Consider the following 17,495-nt stretch of genomic DNA (forward strand, 5'->3'; position numbering starts at 1 on the left):
TAAACTTTTATAAAGTAGATTTTACAAAAATACACATTGTGTATAATAGCCAAATGCAACACGGGTGAATGGGGCTTACCCACCATCTGACTGTGATAATAACTTTAATAATTCTAGTAGTAATAATAAATTCAATAATTTTAATAATAATAACGATTATAATAAAATTGTTAAAACTTTTAACTCAACCTGCCTAAAAGAGGGTCTCCTACCACAATATAATAATTTCTATAATAATAATAATTTTAACAATTTTAATTATTTAAATAATAACAATAATTTTAATAACTTAAAAAATAATGATGTCAATAATTTTAATACCAATAATGTTAATAACAATAAATTCTAACAGCCGAGTTCCAGCTTCATTAAATCATACTCAAATCATTGTACGATAGTTTTTTTTTTTCTGTGTGTGGGAAAAAATCATATACACTGAGAAAAATTCTATTGCAAACATTTTGAGCTAGTTTTGTAAATCAAAGGGAATAACCATGCTGCATTCTCAAAATCATTTAATGAGTATATGCTATGTAAAAAAGGGTATACAGTAAATCTGACTTACTATATTTTGTAACCTGTTACTCTCTGAAAAGAATGACAGATAATCTAGCCTACACTAGTCTATAACTTACTTGAAAGAACTGGGCTTGTTTCGTCCCTTTGTAGAAATATTTTTTTGGGCTCAAGCCATGGCGTCCTGATGGAAGGTTCCTGTTTGGTAGCTTCCTTGGGTATAAGACTACTAAGATATTCCCAGAGAATTTAACCACAGGTTATCACAGAATTCTAACTTCTGGAGCGAGTATCTCAAAGGTTTCCCTTTAAGACATCGTAATACAACAGGGGACACGCATGTCTGAACGTGCCACATAGCTATCTCCACCCCGAACAGAGTTAATGCTTCGGTGTGTAAGGACTGAGAATAGCTGGGAGCCGTTCCACAGCTAATCTCACTCGTGGCTACTACTGATACTCGAGACGTAAACAAACGGACGCCATTGCTCTAATGACGTCACGCGCGTCTTTATCCTTTGTTTAGTAGCTGCCCTACTTAGACGGATTTTCCCTTGTGTTAACTTTATCGCTTTGCATCTTCGCTATGTCGTTACCTTCAGCCTCGCCTTCTTCTGGAAAGTTGAGTACAAGGTTCCAGTATTGTTTAATTAAGCTCTGGCCGTAAAGTAAATATTATTTTGCGAAATAATTGATGTTTTGTGGCAGAGCTGTGCCTCTACCGGACCCGCCATTTTATGGCGTCGTTGTTGTTTTGCATGTCTTATTTAGTTAGCCACAACAACGCTTCCGGCATTATATACTAATCGAATACATTAGTTTATTTAGTCTTCATAGCTAGGAACTTTTATATCGTGTTTAGACGCTTTTTATCGGTCATCGATTGACCTCATACCAGTCGGCTACTATAGCCCCCAGGCCAGGAGCCTACATACAAGTGTTCATGCATGATTTATTAGTGATCCTAGACTAAGTTATGAAGATAGTGGCATTATTATTTTACAATACTTTTGACTAGTGATGCAAATGTTTTCGCCTTCAGGGACCATATAGGGGATAGGCTAGTCAGTGATTCTTTCTAGCCTAACCTAACCTTAGGACCCCTATATGCTTCCTTCATCCCCTGCCTTGGCATTCCCTCTATTTAGCCTTGATCCCTTTTCTGAGTAAAGGGATTAATTGTCTAATAGAGTATATATATCGCCTCTCAGTCCTCCCTAAAGGAATGAACCCCCTTTAGGATTGCGTCTGAGAGTGAGGTTAGGCTAGCCTACCTCTATGGCTAGGATAGTCTATGACTTTCCTGCGATAGCGATATGTCTTCTTCCTTGCCTAGTTCAGGACTTTTAGCCCTGCTCTAGGTCGGGTTAGGAAGGTTTCTCTGTTCCATGCTGAAACTGTACTCTTGCACCGTTTTAGCCGATCAGCCTGATCTTAGGTTAGGGAGTGTCCTCCCTTCCCTTAGTGGCCGCTCTGGTACAGAAACCCTTCCTGGGAAGACCTCTCTCTTCTCCCTCCCCACCTATCTCTTGTATAGCCTAGCCTATGCTTAGGTTAGTTTATACTCATCTGTCCCCTGTCCTACAAATCCTCCTTAGGGTGGATGAGTAGGGCTACCCGAGCTTCCCTGTGCAGTCCGCTCTGGTACATATACCTTCATAGTGTCCTATAAGGTTAGTTACTAGTGTAGTTCTGCATAGGGGAGTCTCCCCCCCCTCTTGGGTGTTCCCTAGCCCTCCCTTGGGCTACCTGCTCCCGGTCCCTAGTGACCCCTGCTTATGGATGTTAGAGCCTGTCTCTATCATGGGTACACCCTCTCAGGGAGGGGGAGGGATGTCTGGAACCCTGACGGTACTTCCTGCATCCCTTCCCCCCTCCCCCTGTCTCTCTATCTATCCGGGTGCCGGTTTCTTGCCGCCTCTACTGTCGGCAATACCTGCCTCCCTCTTGGTGACTTCCCTACCCTTGCCGCCAGCCCCCCGTGTACCGAGGGACTGCCGGCTGCCGCCGGCTACTACCGGCGGCTCTCCTACTCCTATCTAATCGTCCGCTTGCCGGTCGATCACCGGAGTGCCGGCATATACTGCCGGCAACCCGATACTACCTGTACCTTCCTTATCCCAGTCACCAACCTGGCATCCTCCGGCTGCCGGAGCCGCCGCTCCCTGCCGGCGTGCCGCCGTTGTGCCGGCGGCCGCCATCCTGGTATCTAACTGACTTTGAAAATTGTCTGTTCTAATGCCAGAATCTATGCTGGAGCGAGCTCCGGCATGCCGGCGGCTTGCCGGATGCCCCGGAGGCGTCAAGAATACTTGCACCCCCTCACTGTAGCTATCATAAGACTAAGATAGCCCTACATAGCAAATAGATAAGCTGCTTTGCTTTTAAGATCAGTACCTAGTACTGCTCTATTAGTGATCATGCTGTCTCTTTGCATTCTTCTAATTCCAGCATGCTATGTGCATCTTAGCACGGCTGGTTGCCAGAAGCAGTTACCTTTAATGAGGCCTTCTGGCTCTTAACTGGGAACCGAATGAATTCGATCCCAACCTTGTCCTTGGCTTTCCATGGAGTTCCAATATAATGGGAATCCTAGGAAACTATATCCAATGATCTCGGTCATTTGGATTATCCCAGGACCAAGCTTATGGTAACCAGCCGGGCGAGATGCATGGAGCGTGTTCTCCTTTACTGTTTTCATTCTCTATGCATCACACCTTCTTTAAGTTAAAATTAATGATTAATATTAACTTAGTTTAAGAGCCATTCCTATGACTCCCCCATACTCATTTTCTCTTTCTTCCACAGGAGGAGCAGATGAAGTGTGACTTCGCCTTCTGCGCTGTGAAACGCCCGCAGTTTTACGGGCATACGGCTTGCAGGACTCACGCCCCTTGTGCAGACAAGAAAGGGGATTTGAAGTTCTGGAATCCACTGGATTGTACGGTCTGCCAGGCCCACCTAGTTGAGGCCTTCCATAACCCTCCCTCAGCGGAGGTTAGAGACATTTCTCGTGAAAAGATGCGCAAGTGGGTGCGTGGCTTTCAGAAAAATGCTACCGGACCGTACCTGGCCACCGAAGAACTGAGGTCCCTGTTGTTCCCTAAGGCCTCCCCTGACTCAGTGGTTCCGAAAGAAGCAATCCCCACTGTCCAAATTACGGTGGAACCTGATGTGGTCATGGCTCGGTCCATGCATGAGTGTCATTTAGATTCCGAGGATGATGAACAGATCTCTGACGTCTCGGAAGACACGGAGAAGACGCTTATGGCTCAAGGAGCCGAAGAGGACGAAGACAAGGTGGAATACACCGAGTCGGAGCTTGGAGCTCCTCCCTCATCCATCCCTCCGCCTACTCCTACACCGACGGATGTGTCCATTCCGTCTACCTCCTCGACCCCGGATCCCTCTTCGTCTACCCAAGAACTGATCCGGCTGATTAGAGCTGTCATGGACGACAGACTGAAGGAGAACCAGGAGTCCATCAGGTCAATGATTGGATCCAGAGAACCGAAGAAGATTTCGGTTAAGGATCTCCCAGCTTGCTCTCATGCCAACCCGTGGAGGTATGCAGAGCATATGGTTATTGCGACCGGCAGGATCTTTGTTAGTGACAAGATTGGCACGGTCCCGTTGGAAGATGTGGAGTTCTTCCCAAGCTTCGAGGCCTACCCGGACTGTTACGTCCGGCTTCGTTCCGAACCTGCCTCGAAGGAGGAGACCGAACCTAAAGAAGAGATAGTGTTCGATCTCGCAAAGGCCCAGGCTATGCTAGCCTCCGCATTTAAGAGCAGGGGCTTTACCTGCTCTAAGCTTCCTGCCTTGAGCAAGAAGCATCCTACATATGTCGCACCTGACACTGCGGTTCTTCCTTTCTTGGAAAAGGCCTTAGCTGCATGCCTTAAAGCGGCGGAAGAAGGAAAACCCTGCCCTGCACTGGAGGAGTGCAGACCCTTCTCCATCGTGACACCCCCTGACACTAGACAATGGAAAGATGTTCAACATACTTTCGTCGTGGGTAGGCTCGATCCTGACGTCGCCGGACGTCAGTTTAATGAGGACCTCCCTAAGCTCAATGATCACCTCCTTCGCCGGGAACAAGACACGAAGGAGAGGCTTGCGGCATCTCTTTCTCATCAAGTCCAACTTGAAGTTATGGCCTGTGACACAAGAGTACCTGATCACTACATGGTACTAGCCAAATCCCACTTACTTACAGTAATGAAGGACTTGTACCATTTCATAAAGGCTCGTAGAGCCTGTCGTGAATTCGTTTTTGTCGGTGCCACCGTGAAACACGAACCCCGGAGGCTGATTTCCTCCAACATCTGGGGAAAGCACCTGTTTCCTTCTGACCTTGTCAAGGAAATAACTGACAGAGCCGCCACGGAGAATAGGAACCTTCTCCACAAGTGGGGCATGTCCAGAAAAAGGAAACCCTCTCAGGACGATGGACCTCAGCCTAAGAGGAAACCTCAGAAGCCAAAACCCCAGCAACGTCAACAACGACGTCAGTTTCCGGGACCCGCTACCTCCCAAGTGGTTGCCCAACCACAGCAGACCTTTCAATTGGTCCCCCAACCGGTGTTGTCACAGTCACTGGTCTTCACCCCTGCCTTTGAGCAGCCATCCACTACCTTTCATGCCAGAGGTAGAGGCTCGTCCAGGGGTGCAAGCAGAGACGCCTCTCGTCGTCCCTCCAGAGGTAGAGGAGGAAAGGGAGCTAGCGGCCGAGGCAACAAGTCCTCGGGACACCAGAAGCAATGAAGTGCTTCCGGTGGGAGGAAGACTCCGCCAATTCCAGGATCGTTGGACCTTCGATCCCTGGGCACACAGCATCATCAAGAACGGTCTAGGCTGGAGTTGGGTGCAACCACCCCCAATCTTCCAGCGGTTCTTTCAACAATCGACCCCCATTCTGGAAGAATATGTTCTAGACCTCTTGAACAAGAAGGTGATAAGGAAGGTAAAGTCCACCAGGTTCCAAGGGAGACTGTTTTGCGTTCCCAAGAAGGACTCAGACAAGCTCAGAGTCATTCTGGACTTATCCCCCCTCAACAAGTTCATAGAGAACAACAAATTCAAGATGCTGACGCTTCAACAAATAAGGACCCTTCTGCCTCAAGGTTCCTACACGGTCTCTATAGACCTGGCGGATGCCTATTGGCACATTCCAATGAACCATCATGCTTCCTCCTACCTAGGATTTCGACTCCAAAGGAAAAGCTACGCCTTCCGGGCCATGCCATTCGGCCTCAATGTGGCCCCTCGGATCTTCACAAAGCTGGCGGATGCCATAGTACAACAGCTCCGCCTAAGAAACGTCCAGGTGATGGCCTACCTCGACGACTGGCTAGTCTGGGCTCCATCGCCCGAAGAGTGTGTAAAGTCTTGCGACGAAGTTACCCAGTACCTAGAACACCTGGGATTCAAGATCAACGAGAAGAAATCTCGCCTCTCTCCAGCTCAGAAGTTTCAGTGGCTGGGAATCCACTGGAATCTGCAGTCACACCGCCTTTCCATCCCCCAGAAGAAAAGGAAGGAAATAGCAGGGTCTGTCAAGCGACTACTGAAATCCAAACGCATTTCAAGACGACAGCAGGAACGAGTTCTAGGCTCTCTACAATTCGCCTCAGTGACAAACCCAGTGCTTCGCGCACAGCTAAAGGATGCCGCGGGAGTCTGGAGACGATCGGCATCCATCGCTCGAAGAGACCTCAAGAGACGGCTTCCAAACAGACTTCGACGCCTCCTAAAGCCGTGGTCGGAAGCAAAGGCCCTGAAAAGGTCCATTCCTCTCCAACACCCTCCTCCATCACTCAACATCCACACGGATGCCTCACTGGAGGGCTGGGGAGGTCACTCCCACCTGAAACAAGCTCAAGGGACCTGGTCTCCACTATTCAAGACGTTCCACATAAACATCTTGGAGGCCATGGCGGTCCTTCTTACTCTGAAGAAGTTATCCCCGCCGCCCTCGATCCACATCCGTCTAACCCTAGACAACTCGGTGGTAGTTCGTTGTCTCAATCGCCAAGGCTCAAGATCGCCCCAGATAAATCAGGTGCTTCTCCCAATCTTCCGTCTGGCGGAGAAGAAGAAGTGGCACCTGTCTGCAGTTCACCTACAAGGATTCCGCAACGTGACAGCGGATGCTCTATCTCGGACAAACCCGATAGAGTCGGAATGGTCTCTAGACGCAAGATCATTCTCCTTCATCTCTCATCAAGTCCCAGAACTTCAGATAGATCTCTTTGCAACGAGCGACAACAATCAACTTCCTCTGTACGTAGCCCCGTACGAGGACCCCAAAGCAGAAGCGGTGGACGCCATGTCACTGGACTGGAACAGATGGTCCAAGATATACCTGTTCCCTCCCACCAACCTTCTGTTGAAAGTCCTCTCCAAACTGAGAACCTTCAAAGGGACAGCGGCCCTAGTGGCTCCCAAGTGGCCCCGGAGCAACTGGTACCCCCTGGTCCTGGAGCTGCAGCCCAAGCTGATCCCTCTCCCGGGCCCAGTTCTCTCTCAACAAGTACAGAAGTCGACTGTCTTCGCTTCATCATCGAAAATCAAGGACCTTCATCTCATGATTTTCTCTCCCTTGCCGCAAAGAAGAGGTTTGGGATCTCAAAGAAAAGTCTAGACTTCCTAGAGGAATACAAGACCGAATCCACGAGACGGCAATATGAATCATCCTGGAGGAAATGGGTCTCCTTTGTTAAAGCAAAAAATCCTAAAGAAATCACCATTGATTTCTGTATGTCCTTCTTCATTCACCTTCATGGACAAGGATTAGCAGCCAATACGATTTCAACCTGCAAATCGGCTTTGACTAGACCAATTCTATATGCTTTCCAAATTGATCTGTCCAACGACATCTTTAACAAATTACCAAAAGCATGTGCTCGCCTACGCCCAGCACCCCCTCCGAAACCGATCTCCTGGTCACTAGACAAGGTGCTCCATTTCGCCTCCAACTTGGACAACGATTCATGCCCCCTCAAGGATCTGACTCAGAAAGTTATATTTTTATTTGCTCTCGCCTCGGGAGCTCGAGTCAGCGAAATAGTGGCATTATCAAGAGAAGAGGGACACATCCTGTTTGCTGATTCAGGAGAAGTGACCCTCTCCCCTGATCCGACGTTTCTCGCCAAAAATGAATTACCCACCAAAAGATGGGGCCCTTGGAGAATATGCCCCCTGAAGGAGGATGTCTCTCTATGTCCAGTAGAGAGTCTCAAGGTCTATCTTCGCAGAACTTCGAACTTTGGTGGAGGCCAACTCTTCAAAGGAGAAACATCGGGCAGCGACCTGTCACTGAAACAATTAAGAGCGAAAATCACCTACTTCATTCGCAGAGCGGATCCGAACAGTACACCTGCTGGTCATGATCCTAGAAAAGTGGCATCTTCTCTGAACTTCTTTCAGAGCATGGACTTTGAGAGCCTTAAAAACTTTACGGGCTGGAAGTCCTCGCGAGTTTTCTTTAAACATTATGCGAAACAAGTGCACGAAATCAAACATTTTGTGGTAGCCGCAGGTAGTGTTATGAAACCTGCACCTAACTCTGCGTAGAACAGTGAGTTACTTGGGACTCTAACTCTTCGGGTGCCTATGTTGACCCTCGAGTGATTCATAGTGATGTCTAAAAACACTTAGTGCTTTTATAACTGTTCTTATCCCAGGTGAAATGTCATAGTGTCACACAAGTGCCGCATGCCTTGAGCATGATGTGTTGTTTAAAGACTTGCGTTCCTCGAGAACGAGTACCTACTAATCCTGAAATTCCTTTTCAGATTCAAGAGCAAGCCTTTATTTCTATGTACATTATTATTACTGTAAATGAACTTTACTTTTGCTGTAAATTATTTAATTTCTGCATTGTGAAATAAAATTTCTATTTTATTACTTATGCGTCTCTTTCAGCTCCTACTTACTATGAAATACATACTGTCATAGTTTTATTTATTCCTCCTTTCTTATGGTCATGAAGAATTTAAGATGTCTAATCCTAAATTATATTCACCTTGTCTCAGTAAGGTTCCTACACGAATACTTACTTCTGATAATCAGGAGATGAACTCTATACACAGTGCCCAACCACCACTGGCCTACTTCAGAATGTTCCTATACAAATATCAAACATTCTGCTTCATCTCTAAGTTCTTTAAAGTTCTTCTGTCAAGATGAATAGCCCTTCAATACCACTTTGACGTCAGCATAGCCCATGGGAACTTCCTACCAATGGGGGGCAGGATACTTCGTTCCTATGGTTCTTACCTAAGATTACTTTGCTGTTTTGTCAATGCCTAGGCACTTAACTCTGGGGGAAAATCTACCACGATACATTGATTCTCTGGTACTCTTCCATCAGGACGCCATGGCTTGAGCCCAAAAAACGGATTTTGAGCGAAGCGAAAAATCTATTTTTGGGTGAGATAGCCATGGCGTCCTGATGGACCCTCCCTACTACTTCGTTCAGTTTGTTCCCACCCTACACAATTGTATCATGGTGATGGGCAGCAACTGGCGCCAGGATAAAGACGCGCGTGACGTCATTAGAGCAATGGCGTCCGTTTGTTTACGTCTCGAGTATCAGTAGTAGCCACGAGTGAGATTAGCTGTGGAACGGCTCCCAGCTATTCTCAGTCCTTACACACCGAAGCATTAACTCTGTTCGGGGTGGAGATAGCTATGTGGCACGTTCAGACATGCGTGTCCCCTGTTGTATTACGATGTCTTAAAGGGAAACCTTGAGATACTCGCTCCAGAAGTTAGAATTCTGTGATAACCTGTGGTTAAATTCTCTGGGAATATCTTAGTAGTCTTATACCCAAGGAAGCTACCAAACAGGAACCTTCCATCAGGACGCCATGGCTATCTCACCCAAAAATAGATTTTTCGCTTCGCTCAAAATCCGTTTAACACATAATTTAATCTAAAGAAAAATAAGTTTACATCTGAGATGTGAACTGAATTTCCTTTTCGTTGACATTGAAAAAATTCTGGCGTATAATAATATTTATTGTATTGAACCGGTATAAATCATTATGATAACAAAAAGATATTTTCCATTTTTTTTTCAACTGTATGCTCACAAAACAGCTAAAACAGTCTCTTTCATATTACTAGACTATAAATAACTACTTAATAAAAACCTAGTTGCAGGACTTTAGCAAGTAAATAACAATCACAGAAAAAGAGAAAGCAAGAATCCAATTTTAAACATCCATAAGTGCATATGAAGCTGCTTTAGTTTCGAAGAACTTTCTGCCACCCTGCTATGCAGTAAGAAGGCAAAAGTCACAAAGTCAAACCTTGTAATGTTGCTTGCCAAACTGAAAATCCCTCTAGAAAAATGGTGTATAATGAAATGAAATGTAGATAGAAACAACATAAAGATATATAATATGGTAGTGTAAAAGTTGATCATGTAAAATAATTAAACATAAAATAAAGAAAAAAACAATAAAATTGAATTTTCATCACATGATTTACTCTACAGATAAGTGGACTGTATGGATACTTTTATACAATAACCGTTTTAAGTAAACCCTAGCTTAGCAGTTTACTTTTTTTTTTTTTTTTTTTTTTTGCAGCTTTCTAGTAAATTTGTGTATAAATTTTATAATGGTGCCTGTTTTGATGACAGTATAATAAACCAAATAACAAAATTAATTATATATGGAGTATATTATGCTGAACTTACAATATTATACTATTTATATATGATTTATATACAGCACTTTATATATATATATATATATATATATATATATATATATATATATATATATATATATATTATAAATAAATAAAGTAGTATAATAATGTATGTACAGCATAAAGTACTCCATATATAATCAATTTTGTTATTTCGTTTATTATATTGAATTAGCATCTATGTAAAAAAAGACTATCATATATACGGTATAGCTTTATTCATAAAGTATATGGCATTGTAGTGCAGTACTTGGGGTTCAAGATATGCATGCAAATGAAGGAACCAGTTCCTTCAAAAATGGGAATGGGACTACAGTACTGTACTATTATATCGTTGCATTTTTAGTGTGCAACTTATCCTGAAGAATTAATTTAAGGTAATTGAAAAAAGATGCCTACATGAAAGAATGATGTGTTCCAAGAGTTGAAAAGTTCTCGAGTCCAACAAGAGTAACTTAGACATGCTCAAATCCCTCAACCCCCTACTCTCCCTATCTTCAGTCATTTGGTCTCGCTAACACTAGTGAGGTAGATTTCATATGCATCAAGAATTCTTACAGCTCTTTCTACATGATAGAACATTTCAAAAGAAGTTAAAACACTTATTTATTTTGCACAGGTTCTTATGTGTGAAAGTTCTCAAGAAAAATGTTTTTATCTTGGGGGTCTCATCTTCTTATAATAGCAAAACTAACTAGTAGTGTAGCATTTAATATCACAGCAAGAGCTAACAAAACAGTACAACTCAAGGATTAAGTTATGGGTACCCTAACTTCAGTAATCTTATCACAATAGGGATAATTTCTTACAGTTACACAATATTATTCCTAGTTCTATCATAAAGTGATTTAATAAACTACATGAATGGAAAGAGCGTTAAGTACTTTACAAGAATATTTATGTATTAACCCCAGTTAAACCTTTAAATGAAATAGGAATGAGTAAAGGTGATTTAGAATAATCAGTACATGTATCATGTTGTAAGATTTCACAATTTTTAAGGAAAAACTAAAATAAAGGACAAAGAACTGACAAATGTAACATTCAATTACCTTTTATAATTGCTTTCATAAAATAAATCTCACACAACCTTTACGAATACCAAATACCAAGAAATAACTTTCAATAGTGTAATACAAATGTCAAATGTATTGGGGGTTCAATATTCGAGGGTAAAGAAATTGGTATAAAAATTGAATGATTAATCCAACCACTTCAAAGATAACAAACTTATTTTAAATATCACACTGACCTTGTTAATACCCTCTTCATTGGATGTAGGTAGATCCTCGGTATCACCAGAAGTTAACTTGTTCCACACATCATGATAAAGGCCAGAGCGTGCGTTCTATAATATTGAAAATATGCAAACATTTTAATAAAATGCTATTTTGAATAATGCATAAAATAAAACTTTAAATATAAAGTTATTGAGATGTTTCTCAGAGTTTTTTAAATGAAAACAGAAAGTAGAGTTACCTTAGATGGTCTTGAAAAACCTGTTCAGTGTATGTAAGAACCCTAAATATCTCATCTACTTAGTATAGAGCTTTATGCAACAAAAGATGAACAGAGTTCAATCACATGAAGGAGAGGAAAAATTGAAGAATGCAATAAACATACATTTAATTATAAATATATATATATATATATATATATATATATATATATATATATATATATTATATATATATATATTATATATATACATACATATATATATATATATATATATATATATATATGTATATATATGTATATATATATATATATATATATATATATATATATATATATATATATATATATATATATATATATATATACTTTACTCTACTAGTGTTCATATTGCTTCATTCGAAAAGTTGTTGACGTCTACCCGAAAATAAAATTTACACCACTCTCCTTGGAAAATGTCTTCCCGCTCTGGAACCACTACCCAATCTCGTAGTTGATGACAACTGACCAGTTCATGAGACAACATTTTAACGCCTACTTTTCAGTCCCATCTGAAATAGTCTTATCTATACATGGTATAAACTATTTAATAAGATTTATATCTTGAACTGCAAATGTCTTTCACTAATCATGAATACCCCCAACTTTATTATCTTCAACCAGCATTTCTCTAGTAAATCATTCTTAAATCCTTGGCATTAATTATTGGTCCCACAGAGTAAATAGATTCGAATCAATACTTAAGCCATTGATTTGTCATACTTCTCACAATATCTTTGTGTGATAGAAAGTTTTAACACTAAATTAGAACTTAAATTAGTAATGAACTTACATTATGTAAATCATTTGAATACCTTTCAAAGATATTTTTCTCCTTACCACTGAAAAGAGATACAGCATCAAAGTTTTTAAGAGTACAATAGTACCTCTGTTTCCGAGTTAAATTCATTCAATCTATAACCATTAACATCAGAAATGAATACAGTAAAGATTAATAATTTACAATAAAAAATAGAAATATTGACAAATCAACTCGCACTATACCTTTGAGAAGAGTTGTGACTGGCTTGGGAGAGATTAGAGAGTAGGGAGAATCTCTCTCTATGAGAAATTCTAGTAAAATATTGGGATATCTCTTGTAAGGTAACCTACGAGGTTAGAATAATTAATAGAAGTAGAGAGAAAGGTTTTAAAGTAAAATAGAGAAATTCATGTCAGAGGTTATTCAAGGTAAAGAAACAAAACTTCGGCAATAAGAGATCAATAGAAATTGATTGAAGTAGGTTTAATAATTTATGTCCAAGTTTATGTGAAAAATTAATCGAAAGCCCGATGGAAGTTTGGGCATTATAAACACACCCATATTATCCACAGGCCAGACTAAGCTGAAGCCTTGGAGATCAGCAAGAGCAGGCTCCCACCAAGAGCAGGATCCTATTATTATTACTTGTTAATCTACAACCATAGTTGGGAAAGCAGGATGTTATAAGTCCAAAAGCTCCAACAGGGAAAATAGCCTAGTGAGGAAAGAAAGTAAGGAAACTTATAGAATAGTGCGTCTGAGTGAACTCTCATACATGAGAACTCTAACCAAGACAGTGAGAGACCATGGTACAGAGGTTACTACACAAGAATAGAGAACAACAGTTTGATTTTGGTGTGTCCTCCTAGAGGAGCTGTTTACCATAGCTAAAGAGTCTCTTCTACCCTTACCAAGAGGAACGTAGTCACTGAACAATTACAGTACAGTAGTTAACCCCTTGAGTGAAGAAGCTTTTCTTTGGCTACCTTATTGTATGAGAAAGAGGAGAATGTGTAAAGAATAGGCCAGCCTATGCAGTGTATATGTAGGCAAAGGAAAAATGAGCCATAACCAGAGAGGGATACAATGTAGTACTATCAAAGAAACTCAATGCCTCGGGGTATTGTTATGTTTAATACAGCACTATTCATAAAGGCTGCTTGAAGAAATCTATGAGTTAACGCAACATTTTCGACGAGCTCACAATAACTAGATATGAATCACATTTGGATGTCAGGTGGAATCCGTCCATGACAAGAACACCTGATTGGACATAGCCGCTGCTGGAAATAATGAGAACAAGGAAGAACAGAGGTTCCTAGTGAATGCCTTGAAGGTAGTCAGGTAGCAGACTCTTACTGGTGAGGAGGTGAAGAAGTCAATTTGCAGTCTCTCACCTGTGAGGAGGTGGAGGTAATGAGCTTTTGTCAAGAAAGTTGTAATTGCTGTAAGGGCTATTGTAAGAATTTAATTTGATTATAATTTCTTGATATATATTCACTGGAAAGGTAGGTAAAACTCACGATGGAATAGGTAGGGCAAATTATGATTAAATGAAATTCTTACAATAGCCCTTACAGCTATTACAACTTTCTTGACAAGAGCTCATTACCTCCACCTCATCACAGGTGAGAGACTGCAAATTGACTTCTCCACCTCCTCACCAGTAGGAGTCTGCTATTTATGACCTCACTATTCCATCCAACGTTGATTCTCTCATCTTCAGTTGTTATAACAGATCAATCTCTATTTTTCATGGGTATATGCTGCTTCTTCTTTGCCCCAGTAGAGATTTCCTTAATAATTTTATAAGCAATTCTTACTTCACAGCCTCTCTCCAATCATTCCTGGCTTTTCTTTTGACTTCACTATCATGTTCTACCTTGTAATTTTCATTAATTCCTTGAAAACTTTTAACAATCTATTTTTGTCTTCTTTTTCTAGTGTTCCAAGTATCATCTGATATCCATGGTTTTCTCCTTGTAACTCCATGTTTCAAAACTCCACTACCAACTGACTGATATATGTTCTTAATATCACGCCATTCTTCATCAATTGTCTGCTCTTCGTCTCTTAAAATCTCCAAGACTGCAAATTGATTCCTACATTCAATTGCAAAGGTTTCTCGGTGCTCATCTTCTGGAAGATTACTTGTATCCAACCAAGATATTCTATCTAAATTTCTATTGGATGCTTTCAGTTTCAATTTCAGTGTGGGAAGGAGGAACTAGTGATCCCTATCAATATCTGCACCTCTATAGCTTCTTATATTTTTTCAGAGTCCTCCTTCTCTCTTTATTAATGGCTATGTGATCGATTTGACTTTTGGAATTGCCACATGATGAAGTCCATGTATATTTGTGGATGTTCTGGTGCTGGAAAAGAATACCTCCAATAACAAGATTGTTTGGTGAACAAAAACTTATAAAATGTGCCCCATTTTCATTTGCAACTTCGCCAAGACCCTCAACACCCATCACATTTTCTATACCTTGATTATTCCTTTCAACTTTAGCACTGAATTCACCAATCACAATTTTCACCTCTCTCTAGGATTTTCTTACTTTGCAGTTCTTCATAGTACAGTATTCATCTTTCTTTTCTTCAAGGGAATAATTTGTTGGTGCACAGCAAGCTATAATACTAATATTGTACTCCTTTGATTTAAACTTTGCAAGTAACAATCTGCTATTTACAGCTCTCCATTCCGTTAAAGCCTTTTCTGTTCTTGGTGGTGTCATCATCATTCCTACCCCTTCTCTTCCAGAGTGTATATATATATATATATATATATATATATATATATATATGTGTGTGTGTGTGTGTGTGTGTGTGTGTATATATATATATATATGTATATATATATATATATATATATATATATATATATATATATATATATATATATATATATATATATATATATATATGTATGTCTTGGTGTTTCAGTTAGGGCCAATATATACAAACTATATTTCGTAAATTCATCCTCCACTTGCTGTAACTTTCAAATCTGATTCATGGTTCTAACATTTCAATTACCCATTTTAAACTCTTCTTTAGTATCTATAAACCAGGCGATTCTTAGCAGCCCGCTATGCCCATTACTGGGGCCATTCTGTCATTTTCACTTTCCAAAGACTGACTAAATCTTTAGAGGATTCATTGGCTAAATTCATCAAAGGATAGTCAATTCCTTGTGATGTGCAGTGCGTATCTAACTAAGGCAAGTGACCCCTGCCGGTCCATACTAATTCCAATAAGATCATCCATTAGGCATTGGGAGTAAAAGCCTAAAAGACAACTTGTATATTACCTTAAACCCTATCCGTCACCATGCTGCCAGTGACTTCATCGAGATTTAGGGGGGTATTTCCTCCACACCCAAAGTTCTCATAACCGTTGGCAAACATTGATTGCTATGATATACTGCCTAGTACTGTAAGATATACTGCCTAGCACAAACATAACTAAATTCTAATGGTAATCTGAGAAGGACATTGCGAAGGAAATATCCCCTAGGATAAATATGTACATGTGTTCAAGAATTTTCTCTTGCATATCTTAAATTTTTATCATTTTTTTTCTAAGAAAATACCTCTCTCAGTAAATGTAGATGAATGCAAGCCTTCAATAATTATTAGGTGATATAACCAATTATAATTTAAGAAATACTGTTAGCAGATGGTCAAGAATTGCAGCCTCAGCTTATAGACGATAAACAGAGGGCAGACTTCATACAGACAAACAAACGGTACAAACTCAAATCATAATTCTGCGGAAACATTAAAGAGGGACATCCGGATAAATTAAGATTAACAGATTAAAGTGTAGATGGGTGGATTGCTGATGTATAAAGTAGGATTACTGTATCTCAGATAAACAATGAGGATGCCAAAATAAAGGAAGCATTGTTAATAGTAGATGTACATAATGGTGATGCGCATGTCAAGTTGAATAGCTAAGGTTTTCAGAATGTAACTACATTGTCAAATAATTACCAAGTAATGTGAATGAAAACTTATTTACAAACATAAATTTCTCCCTCAGATATATGTTTTTTCAATAAATCATGTTAACAAATATAGAGATTATAAAGTAATGTGATGGTAAGTCTAAATTTAATAACAACAGCCTCCGAAGTCAACGACAGGAGCTTGTTTTCAGATGCACGCTACATAATTTTGTAACTTTTCACATATTTGAACACAAATTGGTATAAATTACACTAAGCACAAGAAAACGTATTATAAACGTTTTTTGAATACCAGAATCTACTATGAACATGGAATTGATAAAACTCGCTATTGGTGAAAACTTGCAGGGATGTAAAAGGAACAACCTACTGTTAAACACCGAAGCAGGAATGGAAGGAAGAGGGAGGGGTATCATGGTTGTAACTCAGCGGTGAAATTATAAATTCGTTTAAATGTGATTTTTATGCAGCACTACATTATCCTCAAACCAAGAATATTCCTATTAATGAAATAAAAATCTTTACGAAAAAAAAGCAAACCCTTTCTATCGGCATAAAAAGAGATAAGCGACATCATATAAGATGTTTGAACACACATACGCATGTGTGTGTGTACAACGCTGATTAATTTAACATGTGTATAAATGACAGGACAGGATTAGAAATGAAACAATAAGAGAGATTACTCGAGTGCTATATGTGGATGAGATCATGAGGAGGGGGTAGATGGAGATGGTTTGGGCATGCTCTTTGCAATCCCTAAGAGAGATTAGTTCACCAAACGTTTATCTGGGCTCCACAAGGCTCTAGAAGAGTTGGAAGACCCAGGCCTACATGGCTGAGGCCTATGAAGTGGGAAGTAGAGATGATGAATGGAGAAGGATTGAATTAAAAGCTCATGATAGACAACTGACGAAATCTAACTGAGGCCCTTTGCGTCAATAGGCGTAGGAGGAGATGATGATGATGATGATGATGACAGATTTTACAAAATACACAAGAATCTAAACCTTTACG

At 40.4% G+C, this 17,495-nt stretch overlaps 1 protein-coding gene across 1 annotated transcript in view; it reads right to left on the reverse strand.

Moving 5' to 3' along the window:
• The window catches only part of LOC137655236 (glutamate receptor ionotropic, kainate 2-like), a 240,098-nt gene that overhangs the window by 15,615 nt on the left and 206,988 nt on the right, over nucleotides 1-17,495 (reverse strand). The window contains exon 9 of the mRNA XM_068389123.1: nucleotides 11,495-11,590. Within this exon, the coding sequence (XP_068245224.1) occupies nucleotides 11,495-11,590 (96 nt within the window). The remainder of the gene's footprint in view (nucleotides 1-11,494; nucleotides 11,591-17,495) is intronic.

The sequence above is a fragment of the Palaemon carinicauda genome, chromosome 1 (genome assembly GCF_036898095.1).
Source record: "Palaemon carinicauda isolate YSFRI2023 chromosome 1, ASM3689809v2, whole genome shotgun sequence".
In the NCBI taxonomy this organism is placed as follows: domain Eukaryota; kingdom Metazoa; phylum Arthropoda; class Malacostraca; order Decapoda; family Palaemonidae; genus Palaemon; species Palaemon carinicauda.